At 25.3% G+C, this 27,060-nt stretch overlaps 3 protein-coding genes across 4 annotated transcripts; 2 read left to right on the forward strand and 1 right to left on the reverse strand.

Annotated features, from left to right (window-relative positions):
• Positions 1–525: 525 nt before the first annotated feature.
• Positions 526–15,473, forward strand: LOC113551311 (centrosomal protein of 290 kDa-like). 2 transcript variants are annotated; one of them, XM_026953483.1, is made up of 30 exons: positions 526–760; positions 842–965; positions 1,609–1,724; positions 2,677–2,880; positions 3,264–3,399; positions 3,946–4,082; positions 4,153–4,257; positions 4,763–4,881; positions 4,951–5,083; positions 7,260–7,592; positions 7,651–7,864; positions 8,186–8,351; positions 8,423–8,543; positions 8,598–8,875; positions 8,956–9,118; positions 9,194–9,334; positions 9,575–9,767; positions 10,098–10,279; positions 10,371–10,536; positions 10,602–10,782; positions 10,881–11,109; positions 11,164–11,445; positions 11,519–11,874; positions 12,990–13,394; positions 13,454–13,595; positions 13,861–14,053; positions 14,123–14,307; positions 14,380–14,519; positions 14,579–14,747; positions 15,095–15,473. In XM_026953483.1, exons 1-30 carry the CDS (start codon positions 572–574, stop codon positions 15,371–15,373), a joined length of 5,781 nt encoding a protein of 1,926 aa, XP_026809284.1. In that variant the 5' UTR covers positions 526–571; the 3' UTR covers positions 15,374–15,473. The 2 variants fall into 2 exon arrangements, with proteins under 2 accessions (XP_026809284.1, XP_026809283.1); XM_026953482.1 differs by having other exon boundaries at positions 572–760; positions 8,592–8,875.
• Positions 15,474–16,822: 1,349 nt separating this feature from the next.
• Positions 16,823–22,845, forward strand: LOC113551312 (probable cysteine desulfurase, mitochondrial). Its single transcript, XM_026953484.1, has 12 exons — positions 16,823–16,935; positions 17,654–17,749; positions 17,961–18,037; positions 18,720–18,836; positions 18,901–19,038; positions 19,105–19,297; positions 19,362–19,496; positions 19,564–19,721; positions 19,825–20,096; positions 20,724–20,813; positions 20,884–20,986; positions 22,454–22,845. Exons 2-11 carry the CDS (start codon positions 17,674–17,676, stop codon positions 20,945–20,947), a joined length of 1,320 nt encoding a protein of 439 aa, XP_026809285.1. The 5' UTR covers positions 16,823–16,935; positions 17,654–17,673; the 3' UTR covers positions 20,948–20,986; positions 22,454–22,845.
• Positions 21,458–25,205, reverse strand: LOC113551313. The gene is made up of 5 exons (XM_026953485.1): positions 25,104–25,205; positions 22,655–22,805; positions 22,444–22,596; positions 22,252–22,383; positions 21,458–22,193 (listed from the first exon to the last, which is right to left on the reverse strand). Exons 1-5 carry the CDS (start codon positions 25,146–25,148, stop codon positions 22,051–22,053), a joined length of 624 nt encoding a protein of 207 aa, XP_026809286.1. The 5' UTR covers positions 25,149–25,205; the 3' UTR covers positions 21,458–22,050.
• Positions 25,206–27,060: the final 1,855 nt, after the last annotated feature.

A 27,060-nucleotide genomic window follows, 5' to 3' on the forward strand; every position in this document is an offset into this window, starting at 1 on the left:
TTTCTATTACACAGTTTACACATAATTCTTTAGACATTTTTTTTTCTGTACTACTAATAAATTAAAATAAAAGTACCTACTGTAGAATAATTTTATTCTTCGCTATTCTACTGTTAATTTATCTGCAGTAAGCCTGAAAAACAGCCAGCCGTTTAGAAAAATAATAAGTAGTTCTTAAACGAGCAACTCCGCCGCAAAGAGCCTAGTCTTTTTGAAAAAGGCTAATTTTCCTACGGTATAAAATAAACAAATGACAGATTATATCGCATAGACTTTTTATGAATTATAAGCCTTTGTAAACAACGTATTGTTTATTTATCGGATATTTATGGTTGCGTATGCACATACACATTGTAAGTTGTAACAAGAGTATTATATAACGTGTTGCTAAGGCAACTCTGAAATCATAACAATTAATTTATTGTTGTTGTTTTTTTTTTTGTTATATACCAGATTACTTAAAACATGAAAATAAAAATCTATTTTTCTACCATATAAGATTCTGTTCAGTAATATATGCATATATATAACAGTATAATAGCAGCTAGGTAATCTAAGTAAAAACACAAAAATGGTTCAATTAGAGCTAAGTAAAATGTTAGCAGTCTCTGTAGATGACATGAACGAACAAGATCTGGAACATTGGTACGATGAAATTACAGTAACCGAAAGCGATCAACTGGATTTCGAGTTGGATCGTAAACAATGTAAAAATATGTTTTTAATTTTTCGACGAATATTAATGTATAAAGGAGAACAAGTAAGACAAATACAAAACTACGTATAGATAGGTTTTAAATGCGTTGTTTAAGTATATTATAATTGATTTAAAAATATAAAGGTCGATTCATTGATGACTGAAATCGAAGATTTGGCCACTAAACAAGGAGAAGAAGAAGCGAGAAGATTGAAAAAAGAGGAGGAATCTAGAATTATTAACGTGGATAATTTATCACAAAATGATCGTAAGTGATGAATTATCATTGATAATTTATAATACCCCTCAAAACAATTTAATTGTTTACTGAATTTCCGTTAGTAATCCTATATAAATGTAAAATAAAATAACTAATAAACTATATTAGTATATAAAGTATATTGTTAATATATTAACATAGTTTAGGTATACATATATAGAATAGCTCTAGCTTCTAATAATGTAATGTTTCGATTTATTGAAGCTCCCATTGTAAATAATAAATATTATACAATAGGTGCTTTATTGTTTACCGGTAATGTCACAAAGTACTTATAGTATAATTGTATTCAAGTTTCTTTTTCAAAAATATTGCTTAATATTCTACGAGTAAAAAAAAAAATTATGTGTTAGCACTGTAACAAATTAAACCATTTATTATTGTGGTCTAATTTTTATGTTTATGCATACTTCAAATTTCAAACGTTCGTGTTAGTTATCCATTTCAAACAATTTGTTACATTAATATAATATTATATCTACTAATCTTGCAGGGTATTTGTAACTACATACCTATTTATAATATTCAAACAGTTTATTAAAAATTGTAATTAATAATTCAATTGTATTAACAATAGATTAATTAATATTGATTTTATATTTATTTTAATTTATATAAACTTAATATCTAGAAACCGAAGTCATCCGGAAGGAATTGACAAGACTTGAACTAGAAAATGAACGTTTATCATCGGATGTTCAACAACAAAAACAAGAAGTTGATTTTAAAGTCAAAGAATTGGATAAGGTCGTAAAATATTGATAAATTATACATTTATTTTATAAAATAAAGTCTCAATGATTTTAGATTCTGAGTGGAGTGACGAATGTAATTGATTTCACAATAATAGCCGATAGCTACACAGTTTTTTTATATGTTTGAGTACACGATAAATTGTAAAATGCTTCAATTTTCAACTTTGAAAATAATTTTTGATAGAAAATTGGATTTAGTTTGTATTTTGTGAAGGTCAAAATTAAAAACTCCTAATAATTTATTTTATAATCAGAAAAAACTAATTAAGGAAAAACGAAAATGTTAATACTAAATCAGATTTTAAATAAATCGACTTTTGATTTTATTATAAGTCAAATTTGCACCAGGCATTTATATTTTATATTTTGAGTTATTGATAGAGAATTGCAATTTAATATTTTTTTAGTTTTTTTTTTTTTTTGTAAATATCAATAAAACTTAAATAAACTTAAAAATATAATTACTTGTTGAAACTTAACTCTTACATTTTACATATAATATTACTTTATTATAATTCTATGTTTTCTATTTTACAGTATTCACGGAAAGATAAAATTACATTTTGAATTATAAATTTTTATAATATGGTAGAAATGTATATAATATTATTATAATAATTAAATACTACAACTACATTATCCAAGAAAAAAATATATCAAACTACTTTTACTAAAAGTAAAACCAATAGCTTTCATAACTGATATATATATATATATATATATAGGTACAAATATCAAAAAAAAAAATCACGAAATTTACTTAGTGATTTTCTATATTGGCAACAGACCATTTCTGCTCGGAATCGTTTTTCGTGTAAAATGATATAATATCATTATTCATTGAATTCAAATATAACACACCAATAATAGTGACAAATTCGATAACTTATATACAACAAAGTGATATCCACTTACTTATCTCTTTAATAATCTATTTGTTATAGATATCTGCACAATTGTCAAAAGTCGAAAATGAAAGAGATTTTCTTCGTCGAGAACTTGATGCTGTACAAGATGATATTTCTGGCCGACAACTAGACGATCAACCTATTGAAGATAACTTGACAATGGCTGAAAGGTTTAGAGACTTAACAGAATCTGTTAGACAAAAAAACCAACATATCACACAATTACTTAACGACATCGAGGTATCTATATAATTATTAATTTGGTTGTTACAAAAGTAAGTGACACACCTAGAGTGTTGGCATTATGATCCTGACGGTCCTGCAGACTGTAGCAATTATAATATATTAACATAGACATTATATATGTATTACGTATAATACTTATAGTAATTAATATCATTTTAATTTAAATATATTTTATTTTATCAACCTTTATGTAAATAAAATATATATATTATATGTATTACTTATTGTATTAACATAATTTATGTCTTGATATTTAAATGTATTAGAAAAAAAATTAACGCAAAGCAATATCTTGATTGCCCTCTTTTCACTCTTATCCAGTTACCACCACTAAAATAACCTGGTTCTACTATACTGAAAAGAGTTCATGAATTTAGGTATCAGAAAAGGAAAATCAAATGTTAAAACAACTATTAACAAGCACGAGAGATGAACTTAAAAATGCTACGCAACATTTAAATAAATTAAGTGCTGAATTTGGAAATATGAAATGTTTACAGGATGAGTACACAGGTTTATTATTGTTATTATACTGTCGTAATAAATAATAGATAAATACTATAATATATTCAGGAGTGGCCAAATATGAGGAGAGGGATGTTTTCCACATTGTACTTTTTTAAGGTGATTTATGTTTTAAACAATTTAAGAGGACGTTGTACATTATGGACGGTAGTATATTTTAAGCCAAATTGTTTTGCTAGACAACTTTAATTAATATTTCATTTAAAATATATGGTTAATCATTATTTATTAAAAATAATTATCTTTATGTTTTCTTTTTGTATAGGCTACATAAATAAATACATGTTTAATTTTTGAATATTTTTACATAATCTACCTATTTTGTTGTTGCTTGACCACCGAATTCTTATCAGATAATGATTTAAATTTTAAAAAAATCATACGTAGAGTTAAAATAAGAAAATAATCTATACTAACATAGTCTCATGGTCCCATTAATCATAAAAAATAATTTAACAACCACTGAATATATTATTACCACAAGTATTGACGTATTATAATTATAATTATGTAATTCAAACAATGATTTCGTAGATAGAATTAAAACATTAGAACTGAACGATAAGGGTCTGCGTAGTCAAATCTCGGAACTAGTAGCTGAAAAAGAAAAGTGCGAAGAGCAAATTGATGAATTAGGCGAAGAGCTAGAATCTAGAATAAAACAATTAATGGTAAATATATAAATAACTTAAACAAATATATTGTATACTAAAGTAAAATTATTAAAAAAAAATATTTTAGGAATTATTGTCCAGAAAAGATGAAGAGATTTTGAATTATAAATCACGGATAGGATCAACGGATTCAATTGAAAATCAAAATACATATTTAGCAAAACTTCAAGAAGTATGGTTATTTTACAAAAATTATGCATATTGTTTACCTACAATGCATAAATGTATAAAAATAATTAATACACCTATACAGAGTTGCACAAAAAAAGATTAATTTAATGGTTGAGTAAAACGTTATGGACAAATTATTATGGGATAATAAATAAATCATATTTAAATCATCATTAAGCTCATATTTATTTAAATTAAGCGATTGCTTATAAAATCTGACATTAGGCCATTAGGGTGATCATATTTTAATATTGGTATTCCCGCCATAGAATATAAATCATATATTATATTAACCATATTAGGTTATTATTGATTAGGTATAATCCTTGCTTATATTAATATATATTTTATGCAGATATATTATGTATTTCTGTAGTACATCATAATGATAGGCATTCTAATTTCCGATACATATTTTTCACGTATATTACTCAGTGTTTACTATTAAATGACTTATATGTACTAATATTCCTATAAACACGAGGTGATAAAAATTATTATTTTAGACAGTAGCCAGGCAGGAAGACCAAATTATGGAATTTCAAAAACAAGTCCATCAAGCTACCAATGATATCAACCGGAGTGCAGCTGCACTTGAACAACAGAAAAAATTATATAATGAACTGTATAATGTTTAAATATTACTTAAAAGTTAAGTATATTAATTTAATTTAATTTATTATAATATTTTTAGACTTATTAAAAATAAAGAATCTCCTGAATTAAAAGATTTGCGAAAGAAATTATCTGAAACTCAAGAGCAGTTAGAATTGGGTTTAGATAAATGTCAAAAAGCAGAAGAAGATGCTACTGAGAAAGCAGAACAAGTAACATTTAATATAATTAATAAACTATTTAATTATATGGTTAGAGTATTAATAAAGCGCCAATTTTATGCACCTAATAAAAAAATCAAAATTATATTGTTGATTTTGTAAAATATGTGCTACATATTTATACGAAAGTCTGATCATTATTATAAAACAATTATATTTTAATATTTTATTATTATATAAAGTAATCCACCAAGCATACTCGCCCCTCCATTTTTTTCCTTTAAGTGATTTTTCACGTATTATTTTTTTTTCTCTCTGAATTACGAGGATGTGAGCAACATATAGACAAAACATGTTACAAAAATTATTGAGAATAATATTTTTGAAGGTTTTATATTTTATTATCTATTCGTCTAAATAATGTAACAAAACAATTCATTTAAATATACATTTAAATTTTTTAAGTCGAATAAAAATCAAATAATAATAAAATATAAAGCTGATATGTCAAACTATTAAAAATAGTATTCTCTATAATTTTTATATAATACGAGATTTTACTCTGAAATTACTCAAAAATCGTTAAGAACGATTTTAAGTGAATGCGTTTTGTCTATGCTATCTATCTTTAAAATGTCTGTTATAGAGTTTAAGAGTTTTCGGTGGTGGTGTATGATTGTATAAAGTGGTGGTAGATAAGCAAAAAATCTAGATTATTTTAACTATAATTTTTTTATTTTTTTATTATTATTATTACTATAGGTTTAATTGCTCTAAAACCCTTAAAAATATGCATTAATGCCCTTATTTTGTAGAAATAAAAATATGCTAAAAAAATCTAATTTAATTATTTTTATTATGTGTACATAAAATAATTTTATATTATGATAAATTTTCAATGGTGATGACTGACGTCGCATTTAATAATTTTAATCTGAAAAAGCAATAACGAAAATTTTTCTTTTTTTATAAATTTGATATGACGTGACTATATGAAAATAAATACATACCAAAAGCAAATTGTAATGACTGTAAATATAACTATAAATACGTTATTTAATTAATGTAATCAAAATATCACATATTATGTATTTAAAAACCGTCTATATGCAAAGAAAAATTTTAAATACAAAAATATACTGTATAACTTAGTATTTCAGATCTATTGACTGTAATTTAATCTTGAAGCTTATCTAGCTACTTTTTGTACTGTTTGAAAAAATCATACAAACCCATATAAATCCAGGCCTTGATTAAAAATCAAAAAAATAAATAAATCTTTAAATTATAAAAAAAATCAAACTTCACTTTCAAGACATTTTGCCTTGTTGTTTATAGGTTTTCGGAGGGATTTTCTGAAAAAATTATAAAAAGTAGAAAAACTGGTCAAAAAAGAAAAAAAAAACACTTTCAAATTTCATAATTGAACGTGTTTGTATCATGACATACACTTCCATAGCACTTTGCTACATTTTAAGTCAATCCATAAAATATACAAATGCTTTAAGTCCCGAGCCCTGGTAATAAATATTGATTATTGGTTAGTCGTGGGGCCCTGGGCACGTGTCCAAAGTGCCCAATGGAAAATAGGTGCTTGAAGATATGTAGGAACTACGATGATTTGAATGCGTCAGTAATTAATATCAATTTATTTATTTTATAATTTGTAAAAATTATTCGAATTTAATAAATACTATAATATCCAAATATCCAATCCTTCATCTGTGTTATATTTTTGTAAAACCATTTTCAACGACTAATTTATCTTTAGTGTATACATTATATCTAATAACTCGAAAACTACTCAATCAAATATTGATTTAGATATATAAACATTTTCAAAATAATCATCTGTTTAATAGTTTAACAGTAAAAAAGATTAATTTTCAATTGGAAAAATCAAAATTCGTATCACCACAACAAGATTTTTATAAAATAGTTTAAAAACCTAAATAATTAACAATATGGTCTATACTAAAAAACTTTAAAAATCAGAACTTATATTAAAAAATTATAAAAAAAAAAATATAGTAGTGAATACGGTTGTTGAATCATCTTGATACTATTTATATTATTATAGTATTTTGGTAAGTGCAATTCGTAGAACCTAGTAGGTAAAGAAAATTGTCGATATTTCAATTATTAAAAAATAGATATATATTTTGTAAGGTTATTTTAATTATGTTTTAATATTTTCAGTACATAAAAAAAAATTATTTTTTAATAGATAAGCAAATTAATAATACGTATTCGCGAATTTGAATCTGGTGAATACGGTTTGGAAGAAGCTACAGAACAGATAAGAAAATTGAAACAAGAACTAGCTGTACGAGATAATCAAATAAAAGAACTTATAGATTCGAGCAATCTACTCCACCAAGAAGCTGATCTATTAGAACAAGATAACTTAGCCATGAAGGAAAAATTGGGTTTGCCAGTAGATGATGTTGTGAGACCAAAAGGCATGATGGCTAGGCATAAAGAAGCACAAACGAAAATAACTATGTTACAAAAAGAACTAGATGAATGCAAAGAGATTATTGTTAATCTAAAATTAAAAGTATATTTTGTTACCTTTTACGAAAATAAAATATTATTTTAACTTAAATGTGTTTCAGAATCGTAGTTTAAATAAATCTACTGAGTCTGTTAAATATATAAGTTCAGACGGAGAAGATGATAAAGGTCAAATTCCCAATAAATCTGAAATTTCCAAGCAAGAAACAGATATTGGATCTGAACTTGAAGATAATGTTAAAGAATTAATCGAAGAAAATGAATCACTTAGAAAAGGAATGCATGAAATACTCGATAGTATACACAACCAAGATGGTAAAACTACTTACTAAGTACTAACTATTGTTTATTTATTTAATTTATTAATTTAAATAATAATAAGTAATTACTAATATCTACAAAAAAAATAATAAGTTTCATTTTTAAATATGATATCTAAATATCTATATATATCATTATGTTCTGTGCTATACTGCTATTTTATTTAAACAATCATTTAAAAGTTAAATAATAATTCTATAAATAAGTTTATTGGAATTCACTGTCTATGCTCATAATATATAATGTATATACAATTTCTTAAGAGAAAATTAATTATGTATTTATATTATAATGGTATATAATGGTTAAACTTAGGGTTAAGTGTTGTACGAATTGAATGCCAAAGCTTAGAGAGACTTTTAGAAGCTATGGATGCTAGACATGTAGCTGGATGGTATCAACCTGGCATGCGATTATTGGCTCGAATCAATAATTTAGAGGGTGCAAACTCAAATCTTAGACACCAAATTCATTTTTTACAGTAATTTTTAATCAATTTAATTTTACTAAATATTTTACTAACTATTGTAACATTATAATTATTATATATAGTGATGCACTAACTGCAACCAAACAAGAACTTATCAATACGCAGAAAGAAGAAGAAAAACAAAAGAAGCATAATGAATTAGAAGAAATAAAAGGAGATGAACTTTCAGAAAATTTCAAAGAAGTAAAATATTTTAATTGTAAATTAGCTTTGTTTAAAATTACTATATAGTTACAGATTGAGCAAAAAAAATCTATTCAACTAGAAGAAGAAGTAAAATCATTCCAAAATAAATTTCAACAGCTACAAGATGAAATGAAATTAGTTAATGATGAATATGATAATGAAAAACAGAAAATAAAATCATTAGTAGACAAATTAGAACTAGAACTAAAAATAACTCGTAATAAGGAAAGTGATTTGAGAGAACGTTTTCTTGAATTAGAAAAATCATGGAAAACAATGCTTGAAGATCCAGATCAGATTAAACGCCAGCTTTCTTATAATGTTATAAAGTAATACATTTATATAACGCCTATAGAAATGTACCTATAATAATCTATACTTATATTATATTTATATATTTTATAATTAGAGTTGCAGGATTAACCGAAGAATTACAAGTGATTAAACGAATGTATCAATGTTGTCTCGAAGAGGAACAAATTTTAAAGAAAGAAAAACAAAAAGCTATTGAAGAAGTATGGACATTGAAGGCAACTTATAGCAAAGAAATGGAGAATTTATTAAAAATTCAAGTACACAAGAAAAAATACCTACTTACTCTATCTATAAATTAGCATCTAATATTTTATTTTTTTCAATTATCCTAGGAAAAGCAAAAAAATGAACTAACAAAATTGAATAATCAAATGAAAAATGTAGTAAACATTGAGGAATATAAAATATTGAAAAATGATTTTGAAATTTTGACTGCTAAACATAGAGAAATATTGCATTTAGTGTTGTTTAAGGTACATAATTTATGAATAAACTAATGATTAGTTGTATTGAATAGTTTTAAATTCCTACAAAACTATTATTAATATGTTATTACATAAGAGGAGTGAGGACATGAAAATAATGTACAACTATATATTTATTAAATAATTGTTTAAGTAGTATCATTGATTAAAAATACACTAATATAATATATATGTAATTTTATAATAGTTTCAATAAGTTTAAACGGTATAAAATAAATTTTATTCTAGGAGGATACATTAAAATTATCATTAGAAAGATTAATGACCGAAGTTACTCTCTTAAAAGATCAACGGTTACATTTTGTGATAGAAGTAGCTAATTTTTATGGAACATATGATGAACTGACTTCCATAAAGGCAGAAAATATCATTTCTAATCAAAGAGCAGAGCATTCAGAAAAAATGTATTCACTTTTAAAAGGTTACTACTATTTTTATTATATTTTGATAGTTTATGCCAGTGGTTTTCAACCGGTATACCATGAGCGCTCCTGAAATTTGCTGCGAAAACTCTGTTAATAGTTTTATTAGTATGTATTTATATGTATATATAGGTATATATATAAAATATGCTTCATATATTAATAAATGGTAGATTGGTGTGTCGTGAAAATTTTGTAGGAAACGAAGTGTGCTGCGTGGTTAAAAAGGTTGAAAACTACTGGTTTATGCCATAAACTTTATGGGATAGAAAAATTTATAAAAGTATTTTTTCAAAAAGTGAAATTTGTGTGTTTTATGTATTTTTAAGATCAAATGGAAGAGATGGAATCTAGATGTAAAAGCCTCGAGCAAAATCTATGTGATATGCTTGAAGCAAATTTACAATGCCAAACTGAGGAAGTGCGGTTACGTGAAACAACAGTTAATATGGTAGATGAATCAGAATATTCTAAAATGTGTGACCAATTAAAAGATGCCCATAATAGTTTAGTAAGTAAATTAAAAGTATTTTTTATGTTATATAATTTTAATTATGAAGTTAATTATTTTTATATATATTGCAATATTTGTATGGTTTTAGGAAGAAGCTATTGGAGAAAAAACTAGATTATTGAGAATACTAGAAATAGCTCAGAATCAAGTAAATGACCTTGAGCAACATCACAAACGATTAGACCATCAACACGATGTATTACAAAGACGTGTCATAGAACTTCAAGCTTTGAGTGACGAAAAAGCAACAATAGGTAAGACCAATTTTATATTAACTTACATAATTTATTCACAAAAAATGTTAATGCAATAATTATAGACAAATTAATGCGTGAAATTGCAAATCATGAAGTCAATCTTATGGCAGCTTCTGTTGAAGAAATGAAACTTAAAACTATAATACAAGATCAACAAGCAAATATTGCTGGCTTAGAATGTAAAAATGATAGAATTTTAGAGCAACATGAATCAATAACTCTACATTATAGAACAAAAATATCGTAAGTTAATAGAATTAATGAAAACTTAATTTGTAGGTAATATCAATGATTATAAATACTAGTATTTATAATCTATAATAATAAATATTATTTAATAGGCGATTAGAAAAGATAATTTTTGAGCTACAAAGACGTTACCATGGCACTGTACCTTTAGTGTCTGAACAAATATGGGTTCATCACAAACAAAAACTAGAGGAAGCATTAACAATAACTTATAGAAAGTGGGTATGTGATAATAAGCCAAATGATGTTGATGAAATAGTCTTTATTCCAACAAAGACTACTGAAGATTATCGTTCAAAGTATACAGAACTCCAATTAAAAGTAATCAAAATAATGAAATTAATGAATATAGTGAATAATTGAAAATAATTCCAGGAGCTTAAAGTTCAATTAACTTGCAATGATTTACAAAAAAAAAATCAACTTTTCATAGAACGCATTGAAAAGCAAGACTGTTTTATTGAAAGTCTCGAGAAAGAAATCATGCGAATGGATTCTGATTGTATGCATAACTATCTATCATGGGGAATTCAGGAATTTTCTAATGATGCAAAATCAAAACCAAAAACACTAGATAAACAAATTAGTGTTCAATCAGAAAGTAGTTTTAGGACATTAGAAGGGAAATTAGAAGATCTTAATAAACAATTAACAATTGTAAGCATACAATTTTTATTAAATTGTAAATAATTATATAATATTTGATAAAAAAAATAATTATTATATTTAGGCAAATAACAATATTATTATTGAAAAAGAAAATAATAATTTAACTATCAAAAAACTTCAAACAACCTTGACAGAACTAGAAGATGTCAAAGCTTGTCTAGAAAAAGAAATATTTGAAAAAGATGATCATATTAGAAAATTAACTGTTGAATTAGCATCTAATGACATCCCTGAAGCTGATACTCAGAATCCTGCTTTATTGGCCACAATAGAAAGCTTAGAAACAATTATTAGTCAAAAAGAAGAAACTATAAATAGACTTCAAGAGTTATTAAAAGAATGTAGAGAAGATCATACAAAGGAAATAATTGAATTACAAAAAAATGTTGAAGCACACAATTTTAGTATTAGAGAAAAGCAAGTTTTAAAATTTATTATAATATAACTCTAACATTAATGTCACATTAAGAAGAAAGAAATAAGGAAGGTATATATGAAACTGTGAAAATAATAAAGGATATGTAAAGAGAGGTAACAATGGGATTGAAAAGTGTATAATGTGTATGGAGAAACAAAAAAAATGTGTGTAAGTAGGTGTAACAGGGTTCAGTGTCAATCTCTTACCTGTTCTCCTTAGTCTATTACTAAAATATTATGATTGGATAAAGCATGTGAGGATGGTGAGCTGTATAAAGTTTAAATACTTGTTTGATTGTTTGTACAAAAGAATGGTGATTTTTAAGATAGCATCAAACATGTGTGGATAGATAAAGTGAAAAAAAGTTTCAAGTATTTTGTGTGACAAAAGGATGCCGTTGATATTAAAAGGTACTAGGTAGTTATAAAGTAGTTATACAGCTAGTCGTATGGATCAAAATTTTGGGCAGTGGATAATAAAACAGTAAATAGTGATTGTAGCAGAGATGAAAATGCTTAGATAATTCGTGGAGTGACTAAGAAAAATAGAATAAGAAATTAAATAATTTGAATTATATGTTGTATTGGAGTGGCCACCAATTGTAAGAAAAATGTAGGAGAATAAGTTGAAATAGTTAGGTCATAGTAAGAGGAGTGATGACTCGGAAGCAGTGATAGTTCCTATGAAAATTAATTTAGAAGAAAAATAGGGTAAGGAAGATCAAAGAAAATATGGATTGATAGAATATAATATAATGCAAACACAGATGGAGTGAGAATAAAGAAAAACTAGAGGACAGAACCCTATGGAGGTGTATAACAAGATTAATAAAACCCATGAAGTTGGAAGCAAAGGGGCTAATAGAAGAAGTAGAATACCTATAGCACTTTTGTTCTATTACTATACAATTTATATATTGTTATGAATTATATTATGCCACAATGATTATTTCTAAAAATAGTAAAATACTATTTAATAACTAAAATATTTATATATTTAATCAAAAATGAATATTAAATATTTATATTTAAATTATATAAGATAATTGCTGGTTTATAGTAGGTGAAACATATGTATAAATATATGTTAATTAAATTATTTTAAAATTTTAAAGATCACAAAAAGATATTTCATCTCCTATTCACTCAAATAACATTAAATCAGTTGTAAATCAATATATGATACGGATAACTGATCTGGAAGATAGAATTAAACAAGCTGATGACGATCTTAATCAAGCAAATTGTGAAAAAGAACACTGGAGTGGTGTAGCTGAAAGAAGACTTAAAGAAATGGAACAAATGAAATCTGAAGACGACTCAAAAGAAAAGGATGCTGAAATTGTTAGACTTAACGAAATAATAATGGGATTTCAAAATAGAAGAGATACTCTACCAGCTCAAAGAGACCGACTGAGAGTTGAACTAGAAAAAATGAAAAAGAAATTAAATGATTATGAAAGACGTGAAAAAGAAGATAAATCAGAAATACAGAAATTGAGGCAGCAATTAATTTACAGGTATGAAAATGTATTAAGTAATTTTATCATACAAATATTTAATGGATTTTATTTTATAGGCCCCCTACTGGAGGAAAACGAGATGAAGCTATGTCAGTTGTTAAAGAAGAAGCACTACTAAAAAAAATTAAAACATTAGAAATACAACTTGATGATTATAAAAAAAAAGATGAACAAAACAAAATGCTAAGAAAATTAAAGGTTTTTAAATAATAACAAATATTAGTTTAGTATAAGTACTCTGTTTTAAAAAATATTATATTTCTTATTTTCTGATAGTATCAAGATAAAGGGAAAGAGATATAAAAGACAAATTATATATTATACCTATAAATTTATAATGGATAAATCATAAATACTTTGTTTGCCATTTAGACAATAATTTGATAAATTATGATTATTATGAATTGATTAGTTTTAAAAAAAATTTTGAACACGAATCACTTTGTCTTAACTTTTTTTTTAGTCAGATGAACAAGTTGGCAAGTGGGAGATGAATAAACGTCGTCAAGTAACAAATGAAAGGTTACAAAATCAATTATTAGATATGACTAGAGAATGTGATTCACTTCGTTTGAATAATCAAAGACTAAGAGATAATTTATTGCGAATGGAAAAGGATAGAAATGCTTTAGAGTTAAAACTTAAATTGGCTAATAGTAAATAAATTATACATTGTAATTATTATAAATTAAGTAAATGATTTGAATAAAACTATTTATGATTAGCTGCAGTACAATCAAGTGCATTGGCAAATAGTCTAGTCGATGAGTTGACTTTAGAAAAAGATAGATTATCTAATGAATTATACACCTTGCGTACTGCTAAAGAAATGATGTCTGGTGGTACATCATTAGCTGAAGTTGTTGTTGAACTTCGTAGAAAAATATCAACCTTGGAACTATTACAAAAAGTAAATAAACTTTTTATAAAAAAAAAAATAATCAAGAAATATAAAATGTAAATGATTATTTATATGTTTTAGGGTGGTAGTAATGCTTTAATTAAAGAAGTAGAAACATTAAAAGATAGTAAAAGTAGATTGTTGAAAACTAAAGCTGCACTTGAAGAAGAAAATGCTCAACTAAAAAAAATTGTTGATCGTTTACAATTAACAGATAATTTGTTTGTTTACATGTGAAACTGTATTAAAACAATTTAATTAAACAATATATTCATTTTAGGAGTGGTGTATCCAGCTTAAGTTCAGATTCAGATTATCTAAGTACAGATAACAAGCGAACTGCAAAACTAGAACGTTTAGTAATAATGTTAAGAACTGCTGTAGATAAATTAAAAGAGGAAAATAAGAACTTATCACTTGAACGCGTAGTTACTAACATTGATGATAAGGTACCTATTATTAATTGTTGTGAATGAGTAAATGTAGTATGTTGTAAATGTAGCACTATGTAAATACTAAAGATGTTTTCTCTACATTGTAGAATGTAAATACTGTGTATAGATATAAAAATTCCATAAAACAGAATTTTTAAAAATTAAAACAATATAATTTCAATTTTATATAGATATAATACAACAATTTTTGATTTTAATTCATAGTTTCATTGAGAAAAACTGTTGTAAATATTTCTAAAATGAGTATATTTTGAATAATTCTACAACACACTATAACTAGATACACGAGTATCAATAAGAAAAACACAATATTGCTTTTATTAAATTATTGTTATGTATAGAGCTATGTGGAAAAATTGCAAAGTGAACTTCAGACTACACAAAGTTATTATCTGGATGCTAGTGAAAAATGCAGTCAATTGGAACAGCAATTACAAGATTATCGTTCACAATATGAAGCTGTTTTCACAGAAAATGAAAATTTAAAGAGCCAGTTGGAAAAAAAATGCTATTTATTAAGCAAAACAAAAACTATGTTACAAAAAGCAGCTGCCAGAGAACAACTAACAATGGAATATCCAAATGGCCAAAGAATTAATAATCTTACTTCCATTGAATAGTTGAATAAGAAATTTATTTTTATGGCACAGTTCATTTTATAGATCATACTACCTTAATTTAAATAATTGTTTAACATCTATACAAATAATATTAGTTCACTTGAAACTACATTTTATAAATTTTCTTTCCTTTAATGTTTATAAAATTTCTCATGTTTCATTTATTATATACATTCTTTTTTTTATATTCATATTTTTTGCACATTTAAAATATTTTATTTAATAAAAATTTGTTTGATATCATACTATAATAATATTATAATATATAATTATAGCGAATACCTACTATGTGAACCATATAATTCCATATATTGAACTAAATTTAATTCAGAAAATTAACAAAATAACAACTATTACTCTACATCACTTTAAAGTTTATTTTTCATTCTCAAGAGTCAGTTGATAAAGTATAATAACTTAATTAGTAAAAAATTCTTAAAAATAAATAGATATATTTGAAGACTACTTCAATGAAGTAAACTATCCGTGTATTATTTTTTTTATGTAATACTCGTTATAATATTATCTTTCTTGAAAAAAAAATTGTTTACTTAATTATCTAAAAAAATATTATAAACAGTGAAAAAACACCATATAGACCAGGTATTTCAAACTCAAAGTATGAAATGGGCCAAATATATTGAATAATTTACAACGCCAATTGCACATAAATATTTAACAAAAAAAAAAATGTAAACCAAATATACAATTCTCTAACAATCTAAAATAGTTGTGACACAACATTAATATTTTACCTATTTTACTATTATCTTTTTTTTTATATATATTGATAGCTACAGGCCACAAAAAAATTAGCCAAGGCCTGCGTATTTGACATACCTGATATAGACTTTATGATAATCAAGGCAACAAGGCCATACTCAAAAAAAATTTTTTTGGGGGATTGAACCCTCCCACCCTATATGTATGGTCTTGATGATAATAGATAAAGATAAATATTATACATGAATACTTTAGAAAAATAACTATATTATATTTTAAGTTAATAATTATTGTTACACAGTTACTACAATCTGTATATCTAAACTTATATAATATTTATTCTAATTCAAAATTAAGACTAGATTAATCTGAAATATTTTTTTCATTTATAATTTACATAACTAACAATTAATTAAAACCTTTTTACAAACATAGATTTACAATCTATATTCTAATTGACATTTTTTTCTATTAATTTTGGTTGATTCTTTCTCTATTTATCTATTAATTATTCATTAATATTACTATATTAGTATCACAATAAGTGTATTCTATCGGTTCTGGCTTACTTTAAGTTAAAAAATATCTTATTTAATAACAAATTCATCATTTAATGTCATATTGTGTATCAACATCTGGGCATTTTGTAATGGTTTGTAGACATTAATAATCTTGAAAGCATATTATTAGTAAGACTTTAAAAGAACTTGTTGATTTGTATAAAACTTACAGTTTTTATTGATATTTGTATAATTTTTTTAATTATATAAAATTGTAAAAAAAATCCTGACAGTGCTGCTTTTGATATTCCAGAAACAATAAGTAAATCCGAGATATAGGTATGCAAAAATATTTTTTTTTTTAATTATATAACCCCAGTCATCATGTCTTTTTCAGTGTAAATACGGATGTTATAGTACAACTATTGCCTAAATGTTAAAATATTTTATTATTAATGTACACCTAATATTTTTAATCCATAAGCGAATTTGTCTATGATGTTAACTTACGGTAACACAACCCACAGGATAAATTTAATTTACTTTACTGAATTGATGTCTTCGTATTTGTGTGTATTTGTAAAACCACTGAACCACTACAACCATTAATTAAAAATATAGGTAGTATACTTGTTACTGTAATCCAAAACTGTATTAAATTAACTATATTTAATTAAATTAATTATTAATTTTATACGATGGTATTTTTTGTCAAGGTTCTAAACTATTACATAATAATTAAATTAATATTTAATTTAAATATTATTATTCTGCATATACCATATAGGCTATAGGCATAATAGTATATTACGTTCTGACTTAGTGGCTTCCCCAGACCCCAGTATTCGTACTTCGTACTGGACGATAACATTAACTGTGTGATAAGAGATAAGGATAACGCTAACGCCATACCGTGCAAGTTTGAAGTTAATATTTTTAAATAGGAACTAGGAATCACAAACTACAAAATACAAAGGCAAAAAGTTAAAACTTTTAACTTTTATTCAAAGCTCACATAATCACATCAACAACTTAAGTTTCATTTATACTTCATTAGTTTTAGTGTACCACGACAAAATGGCTTGCAGAAACGTCAATGTACACAATTTATCAAAATTTGTCAGATATTTTTCACAAAAAACCACAGAACAAGGTAAATGTAACAATAGATATTTTCTCTGACATAAAAGAATAATAATTTTAATTCAAAGGGTCAAATAATAAGATTCACTATCAGTGTAATCAATAACATTGCAGTCTAAAATATGACGTCGCATTCCATTTTAATGAAAATTAAAAATGTTTTAATGTAATGTCAATTTAATTGACTTAAAGCCTTAATAAAACTTTTTTAAATTTTTTAGAAACAAAACTTGCCTCCAGAATGGGATTTTTAAGAGGTAAACCGTTGTATCTAGATGCACAGGCCACAACCCCTCTGGTAAGTATTATTTATTTTAAAATTATTTTAAGACATGGGTAATATAGATTATATACTTTTAACATTTATTTGGAAATAATACTCGAGTACTAACAAGAAATAATTATTTAGAATATGTTAATTTCTATTTATTCTTGCAATTTAGTATTTGTCATCACCTAATCATTTTATATTTGTATTTTAAGTAAAAACTTAAAAAAATATAAGTACCTAGTGATGAAAATATTAAAAAATGTTTTTATTTCAACTAAGAATTATGTAAAAAAAATGTTTCTTAAAAATGTTAGTAAGCTTAAAATAATGAACAATATTAGTTCAAAAAAATCATCTTAAACATATATTTCCATAACACATGTTGAATAATAAATAATACAAGATAATCACCAACCATTCCTAAAATAGTTCTTTCTTTCTTTCTAACATTTAAAGTTAAACCAACAATTATTATAAGAAAACCTATTTATTATAATACTTTCTTACTCCCGTCATTGATTATCATTTGTATAAAACCAAGAAAAAATTAAGAATTAAAATTTTTATACCAGAACACTAAAGGAAAAAAGTATTCCTTAAATCCCCATGTCTATTAAAATATGTAACTTGATACAAGTTTCTATAATCATAATTATAATTTCTAATAGAAGTCTTCTATTATATTATACTTTTTTTATTTTTATTTTAGGATCCTAGAGTTTTAGATGCTATGATGCCTTACATGACTTATAGTTATGGAAATCCACATTCCCGTACACATATGTATGGTTGGGAAAGTGAAGAAGCTGTGGAAACAGCTAGACAGGTATTTTATTTTTAATATAATTTTAATTTATTTTGTTTAGGTTATAATTTATAAACATTTTTAGCATATATCAGATTTGATAGGCGCCAATCCCAAAGAAATTATATTCACATCTGGAGCAACAGAATCTAATAATTTAGCAATTAAAGGAATTGCTCATTTTTATGGAGCTAAGAAAAGACATATTATTACTACACAAACGGTTGGTATATCAACATTTTATTTATTTTATTTTAATTGATTCATTAATATTTTATATGTGGGTTAGGAACATAAATGTGTTTTAGATTCTTGTCGTGCCTTGGAGGGTGAAGGTTTTGAAATTACATATTTACCAGTTTGTTCAACGGGTATAATTTCCCTTGAAGAATTAGAGTCTGCAATTCGACCTGATACTGCACTTGTTTCCATCATGGCTGTAAATAATGAAATTGGAGTAAAACAGCCAATTAAGGAAATTGGTGAAAACAATCTAAAAAATAAATTAATAGCTAAAGTAAATTTATAATTTAATTATTTTTACAGGAAAATTATGCAAGTCAAAAAAAGTATTTTTTCATACTGATGCAGCTCAAGCTGTTGGAAAGATTACTGTTGATGTTAATGATCAAAATATTGATCTTATGTCTATAAGTGGACATAAGTTATATGGACCAAAAGGTATAAAATTGAAGATACCAAGTTTTTATGTTTTATAAATAATATTAAAATCTTTTCTTATTATAAGGTATTGGAGCATTGTTTGTTCGGCGTAAACCAAGAGTACGTTTAGAACCTCTTCAGAGTGGAGGTGGTCAAGAACGAGGTTTAAGGAGTGGAACTGTTCCAACACCAATAGTTGTAGGATTTGGTGAAGCATGTAGAATAGCTAAACAAGAAATGGAGGTTAATAAAATATTTATTAACAATTAATTTATTCATTAATTTAAATTAATATAATAACTTGTGATGTTATAATCATATATATATATCATATTTTATTATTTAGTACGATCATGCTTGGATGACAAAACTTTCAAATTTACTCCTTGAAAAAATTACTAAAAGTCTACCAGAAGTTGTTCGTAATGGTGATGCTGTTCATACTTATCCAGGTTGTTTAAATTTATCGTTTGCATTTGTTGAGGGAGAATCACTTCTTATGGCCCTCAAAGACATTGCATTGTCAAGTGGTAGTGCATGTACGTCTGCATCTTTGGAGCCCTCATATGTATTACGTGCTATTGGAGCTGATGAAGACTTAGCACATTCTTCTATTAGGTATTACAATCTGTCTAGTTAATTTAGCCATTCAATTATATACATAAACATAACTAGAAACAATAGAAACCAGATATGTCCAAATAAATATCAAAAACAATGTTTTTTACAGTTAAAATTTACTAAATATTTCCTTAATAGAAATAAAAATCTATGTAATAATTCAGAACAAAAAAATAACAATTTATTTAATATAAAATAAATACTTTAGTCCACAGTTCTACATTTAGTCTTCTGAATATTATTAATTATTGTTGTTTTTTATGATGGAAGAAAATATATTACATTATACTAAAGTTTACAATCAAATAATTACTAAAATCTTGATTTTATATTCTTACATTTTACTATAAATTTCAATTTTTTTTAACATTGCCTTTTATTAGTTTTTATTGTTTAAATAAATTAAATGTTCCCAAAATATATCATATACAGTGAATTCCGTCTAAAATGATCTGGTCTCGATAACTAATTTTGGTTTTTATAGGCAACCGCTTAATGTGGGTAAACAGGGCTTATTCCAACGTGCCCACATTAAGCAGAATCCGCTAAATTCATATGTATGAAATATTCACTTACAACCTATAATATTAATTACTCTTTATTTTTAACTCATTCATCTTATAGATTTGGTTTTGGGCGTTTTACAACTGTGGATGAAGTTTTATACACTGCTGAAAAATGTATAAAACATGTTCAACGACTACGAGAAATGAGGTTAGTTTTTTATATGAATATACTTAATTGGTTTTAATAAATTATGTATTTAATTTACATTTAACTTTAGTCCATTGTGGGAAATGCATCAAGAAGGAATTGACATAAAATCTATCAAGTGGTCTCAACATTAAAGTTCAAATAATCATATTTCATTAGTGATTTTGGATTAGGTATGTCTGTGATTAATAATTATAAATTTATACACTGTAGATGTATGAATGAATTAGCAAATTATTATACTAATCAAAATGAAAATAATTGTAGGGCAATGCAATTTAAATGTATTGATTTTAAATAAATACAATTATAACTATGTTTAAACAGTATTTATTTTTTAATAAATAAATCACTTGAGATTTATCATAGTTAAAAACCTATAGAATATTTTTAACTTTATTAATGATACTTAATAAATTACCTAATGTAATCATGTCTCCTGCATTTAATTAATGTATTAATAAGATTTAAATTAGTGTCTATATAATATATATCAATTTCCATTTGGATCCACTTAAGTCATAAATAAATAATTTATTACTTAAAATTGTCATTACCAGGGCTCGGAAGTTATAGGATTAAAAAAGTATATTTTTAGTGATTTAATATGCACTAAAAACACCAAAATAGAACTAAAAATTGGTAAATATATAAAATAAAATTATTTATAAATTTTTTTTATAGAATATGATAGTCTCTTTCTGGAACATAAATACAATAACTCTGATTATCTTAGTACAATGCATCTAACAAGCATTTAAAAAATTGTCTGACGTCATTGCATTAACAACTAATAACATATCTACTATTTGAAAATCAAAATACATGTTTTCGTTCGCACATTTGTATACTTTATTGGTATGATATTGTTTATTTCCTTTATTATATAAAATATGCCTACAAATGGCACTTAGAACTCTAAATTAGCAAAACAGCACTAAAAACTTTAAATATTCATAAAAATAAAATAAAATGTCTCATACAATATCCCGAAAGTAAGTAAGAAATTTGTTTTTTACTTTTGATGTTCGATGACTTACCAGCAAAATATGTATTTACTAGAACTCCCGAGCCCTGAGCATTATTTTCAACTTTGTTTATAATGTACCATAATTCATTTACATGCATTTTTATCAATACATCTTATATAACTATAAAATTTATAACTATATAAGATTGTTAATATTTTTGAAAAATAATTTTTATTTATTAACTAAGACATTTAAAATAAATAATTCTAAACTGTTATAAGATTTGGTGTAATTTCATCAGCTGTATGTTTACGGCGGGGTTTCATAACATTCAAAACGTTAACCAATGTTGCTAGACGACCACTCAATACATTCTCGGGTTCTTCATCTAATTTTTCTACAGAAGAATCTAAAAATTTGTTAAAAAAATTAAGTAAAAGATAACAATATTAATTTAACACATATACCAAAATCTGATGATTTTGGAGATTTTTTTAAACTCGGCGTGGTAGATAGTTTGGTTGATGATAGAACTTCATCAGACTCCTCTACTGTTACATTGCTAGGAACTTCAAGCTCTGACTGAAGTCGTTTTAATGCTATGTAATTTGTATGTAAAATTAACATAATATATGTATAACATTAATTACAGTTAATACCTTTTAACAGGTCCATGTTGTCCATTTCAGTATCACTCAATAGACGTAATTGTTTACAAAATTTTGTCGCAATTTTACGACGTATAAAATCAGCTTCTATCTCTTGTTTAGTCCTGGGAATTCGAAATCTTACACAACAGCACATAAACACCACTATAAAATTATTTATTTATTAAATAATTTTAATTTTGTATATAATTATAAAATGTACCTAATGTGAAGAAGACCGTCATGATGAAAAATATAATATGCCATACACGATAGCCATTATATATTTGTAATTCTAACCATGCCTCTTCAACTTTTAATATACCAAGATCATCTGAAGTTGTTGTTGTTGTAATATCATTTATTACTAGCATCTTAAAGCAAATTATATAATTATTTTAATTGTTTTATGAATTACTATTGCTGTTATTATTTTATTTTTTTGTAAATAAATTAATTTAATATAGTGTACAGAACATTGTTTGGTATATTTTTAATGTTTAAGTTACAGATGATACAATCATCACTTTACAACTAATATTAATGGACAATTCAAATCTCATTTTGTTTGAAATTGTACAAGTTTGAATAATGTTTGGTTTGTGTACTTTAAATCATATTTAATCCTAATGCTAATCTCAAATATTTTATAATTTTATTCATACAGCAATATTTATTCAAATTTCACCAATATGTATGAAAAAAATAATAATATCACATACATTTCAGTCAAATGCACAGAACAAAACTGCATATATTTTCTTATGATAACTCAATAATTCACTCATAATGATATTATTTAATAATATTCAAATATTTGGTAGTTTGATTTATTTAAATAAAATATTATATAACAAATAATTAAATGCAGTGATTCTTATTCTTTTTTGTTTCTATGTATTATAATTGAGTACCTACATTAGAATGGTTTGAGTATTGTACCAGTACCTAAGTTATGAAATAGAGCTAAATGCAAAAATATAATGCTTGTGTACTTAGATGAAAATTTAATATTTGGAAATACTAAAAATGAAGTAGTTAAGGTCTTAGAGAAAGTACTTGAATTTAGTCATCATAGAATGAGCGAATGAGCCTTGTTATAAACAAAAAAATAAACCTAGTAATGATCTATGAGATGAACAAGGCAGTTCTAAAAGTATGCCCTAGGTATTAATTTAAATCATTGCATAACTTAAAATACCTAGGAGTTAACATAAACATAAAAAATAATATGCATAGTGAAATTCACTTAAGAGGACGTCGCACCCGCATGTGTTGTCTCCATATTACACACGTACGATATAGTATATATTTTTGTTCACCAATTTCAATAGTGTGTTTTTAGTTTTAATATTAAAATGAATTGACCTATTATCAAACTTTTAGGTAAAAACATTATCTGTGTTCTCTCGTTGGTTTTTTACGATATTTTAATTTTTAAGTGAGTTATGCATATGAAAAATATAAATAATAGAAAATACTCTTAATTCACTTAAAAATTAAAATATCAAAACTAAAAGCATACTATTGAAACTGGTGAATGAAAATTTACTATATCGTACGTGTGTTGAGATAGAGACGACACATGCGGGTGCACCATCCTCGTATAAGTACTGAACTGAAAATAAAGACTAATTAGCTATGAACAAGATGCTCGGTACTAGAGTACTGCCTTAAGACACGAATACACGATAAATAAACGGTATACTTTCTACCTGTGACTAATAGGAAATGGGAACGTCCGGACGTATGCACGAAGGACATAATATGGTCTACTTGTTTAGGGGCTAGGGGGCAAAGAAAAACTACTTAACTTTGAAACAAAAATTTTGCTAAAAATTCATGAAATTGTTCGAAATTAAAATTGAGAATGTACCTAAGATATGAAATAACTATGATTTAAAAATATAGTAAAACTAGTCAATTAACAGTTTTTTCCTAAAAGCAAATCAACTGGAGTGGGATAGTTACGTTTGACGAGCTGATGGAAATGCCCTAATTAGAAATCCAACAAAAAATTAACTAAGGGAAGACATATGGTTAGATAGGATAAAGAAGGTTATTTGGGATATCGATGAATTGATATTAACGGACCGGGAATTGGAATAGATGGGGAAATTTGGTAAAAGCGTACTCAAGGTTTTAGACATGTTAATACTAAAAACAATGGATATTTTGAATTAGCTTATGATTTCATGATTTTAATAATAAATATATTGATATACATGTATATTGTATTTCATTTATTATTTCTTATGTTATATTATCGCCAAATATCAACGAAATGAAATCTTCTTATAAAAAAGCTTTTGATATGAGGTAACATTGTTTTAAAAAATATGCGGACATCTCTCCAAAAGAGATTTTTTTTTTTAAAAGTAAAAAAAACAAAATTTTGACAAATTTCAAAGAATAAATAAATCCAAGGTTTTGTTATTAATCATAAAAAAAACGATTTGTCAAGAAGCTATTTAATTGGTTATACATACTATCTTGGCTTGGTACCTATATATGGTTTTCTAATTATTTAAAGAAGAAACTTTGGATATTCGCATAATTTTTAAATCATATAAAATAATGTGCAAATTATAAGCTATATTGCTATAATATATATTAACTAAAGCATAGGCTTTATAGTATGAACGCATTAAAACGTGGTTTTAGTCGCTTACATCATCTAACGGCAAACAACTTTTATATTCACTTTGTCGAGACATTATCCCTGTACGCAGCTTATCAATGCACTAAAGTCCTGACATTTTGGCTTGAAAAATACAAGTACCACACCCATTTATGAAGTTTTTAATTTCGGTGTACAAACGATAAAAGCAATGACACGCAACTTACAAATTCTCAAACATGTGCCACACCTAAAATACCTACCTATGTAATAACACGATATGTTTGACCTGCAAATTTATCACAAATGCCAATACCTATACACTGTGACAATAGTGTAGTTAAAAACTCAAAAGTCATATCTCAATTACTTAAATTGTTATTGATTAATTAGAATTAATTTATTAATTTGGGTAGTAGAGTAGTTTACCTAATACATCGGATATCTTCATAAACCTTATATATCATACAGCCGATTATATTTCCTATTTTAATCATTATCTATGCCAGTGGTTTCCAACCCCCATGGGTAAAGCCGTAAAGGGCGGCTGTGGGCAGCGTGGAACCGTGGACCATTTATAATATTAACGTATTTATTTAAAATAATATTATTGTATATTTTTATTATATACCTCCTAATACAATTATATAATCTATTATATACACACGTATATAAATGTGCTATTCTATTAGTCATTAATCATTAGTGGTCCTCAAAGATTTTTTTACAAAATTGATGATTCGCACAACTAAAAAGGTTGGGAACCGCTAATCTATGTAATATTTACTTATAGTTAATACTTGGACGAGTGCTCTAAAAAATGTTGGTAGTATTCTGTCGCCCTCTTAAACAATCTTTAAATAATTCCGAAAATAATTTTTTGTCTAAATTTTCGATTAATCAAAATTTGTTTCTACTATTTTAGTTGTTACTTGTTACGGCCGTTATTAATTGATTACATTGTTTTAATTCGCCATGAAAATTTACTATTTTAGGTGCTAATAACAATAATAACAATAAATCATTATTTCATATTTTTACAGGTACCCCTGGTTGATAGATATTGTACGGAAAAAATGAAAATACATTTTGAAAAATATTCGAGTCTTAAACATTCCAATATAATAACAATTTACATAGGGTAAAAAAAAGATTGTGGGTAAATCGAGTCCCAGGAGAAACAAATTTTATATTTTTTAATATTTAATAATTTGTATTAGAAATCAAATCAATTATAATAGGAATATTTTAGAACTATGATATACATTGTATAAATTATTTATTACAAAATTAATTGTTGTTACTTATTGTTATAGTCAGATTCACTGCAATAGTTCATAATCATTGATTTTTTTATAATGAAGACTTATTGATTTCAGCTATTCAATTATTTTAAAAGGCAGTTGTATAATAGTAATATAATATCGATGAACAAAATTGTTTGTCATATAGTATATTGTAATTTTTAATTAATCGTTAATACCGACAATAATTAGTAAGTATCATATTCTGAATAATTACACAATTAATCACTAAATCATATATTTACAAAAAAGTTTTTAATTAGTTAATTATACTTAATACAACTATACAAGTGTAGGAACTACAAATAAGCCACAAAAAATACTCTGATACCATTTATTATAAAAATATAGTTTACATTAGTACATGATAAAAATATTAAATTGACGAAAAAACAAAATTAAACCAGTATTAAAATAATTAATAAATAGATTACTATTATTATTATTTGTGTTCAGCGGCACGATAACGTGAATCGATTTTTAATCTCTGGCCACTTGTGGTGTGTACGTGGGTCTCCTGGACAAACAAATCAATAATAATTCACTATAATATGAGTATACAGAGTGATTCACCAAACATCTTATCGGTTTACAACCTTTATTTATTTATTTAAATCCGGTTTTTTTAATTTTTCTGTATACTTAGACCTTATATTTTAAAATTTGTTATGCCAATAATTATTATTATATTTATACCTATAAACA

This window comes from Rhopalosiphum maidis, chromosome 2, assembly GCF_003676215.2.
Source record: "Rhopalosiphum maidis isolate BTI-1 chromosome 2, ASM367621v3, whole genome shotgun sequence".
NCBI lineage: Eukaryota > Metazoa > Arthropoda > Insecta > Hemiptera > Aphididae > Rhopalosiphum > Rhopalosiphum maidis.

What these genes read in the sequence shown, in the direction of transcription:
- LOC113551311 (XM_026953482.1), top strand. Translation starts at nt 572, where the DNA reads ATGGTTCAATTAGAGCTAAGTAAAATGTTAGCAGTCTCTGTAGATGAC. An exon ending in TAATGTATAAAGGAGAACAA is followed by an intron (nt 761 to 841) that starts GTAAGACAAATA and finishes AAAAATATAAAG; the next exon opens with GTCGATTCATTGATGACTGA. An exon ending in AGAATTTATTAAAAATTCAA is followed by an intron (nt 9,119 to 9,193) that starts GTACACAAGAAA and finishes CAATTATCCTAG; the next exon opens with GAAAAGCAAAAAAATGAACT.
- LOC113551313 (XM_026953485.1), bottom strand. Translation starts at nt 25,148, where the DNA reads ATGTCTCGACAAAGTGAATATAAAAGTTGTTTGCCGTTAGATGAT. An exon ending in GTTGTTTGCCGTTAGATGAT is followed by an intron (nt 22,806 to 25,103) that starts GTAAGCGACTAA and finishes ATTTGCTTTAAG; the next exon opens with ATGCTAGTAATAAATGATAT. An exon ending in TCCAAAATCATCAGATTTTG is followed by an intron (nt 22,194 to 22,251) that starts GTATATGTGTTA and finishes ACAAATTTTTAG; the next exon opens with ATTCTTCTGTAGAAAAATTA.
- LOC113551312 (XM_026953484.1), top strand. Translation starts at nt 17,674, where the DNA reads ATGGCTTGCAGAAACGTCAATGTACACAATTTATCAAAATTTGTCAGA. An exon ending in CACAGGCCACAACCCCTCTG is followed by an intron (nt 18,038 to 18,719) that starts GTAAGTATTATT and finishes TTTTTATTTTAG; the next exon opens with GATCCTAGAGTTTTAGATGC. An exon ending in CAACGACTACGAGAAATGAG is followed by an intron (nt 20,814 to 20,883) that starts GTTAGTTTTTTA and finishes ATTTAACTTTAG; the next exon opens with TCCATTGTGGGAAATGCATC.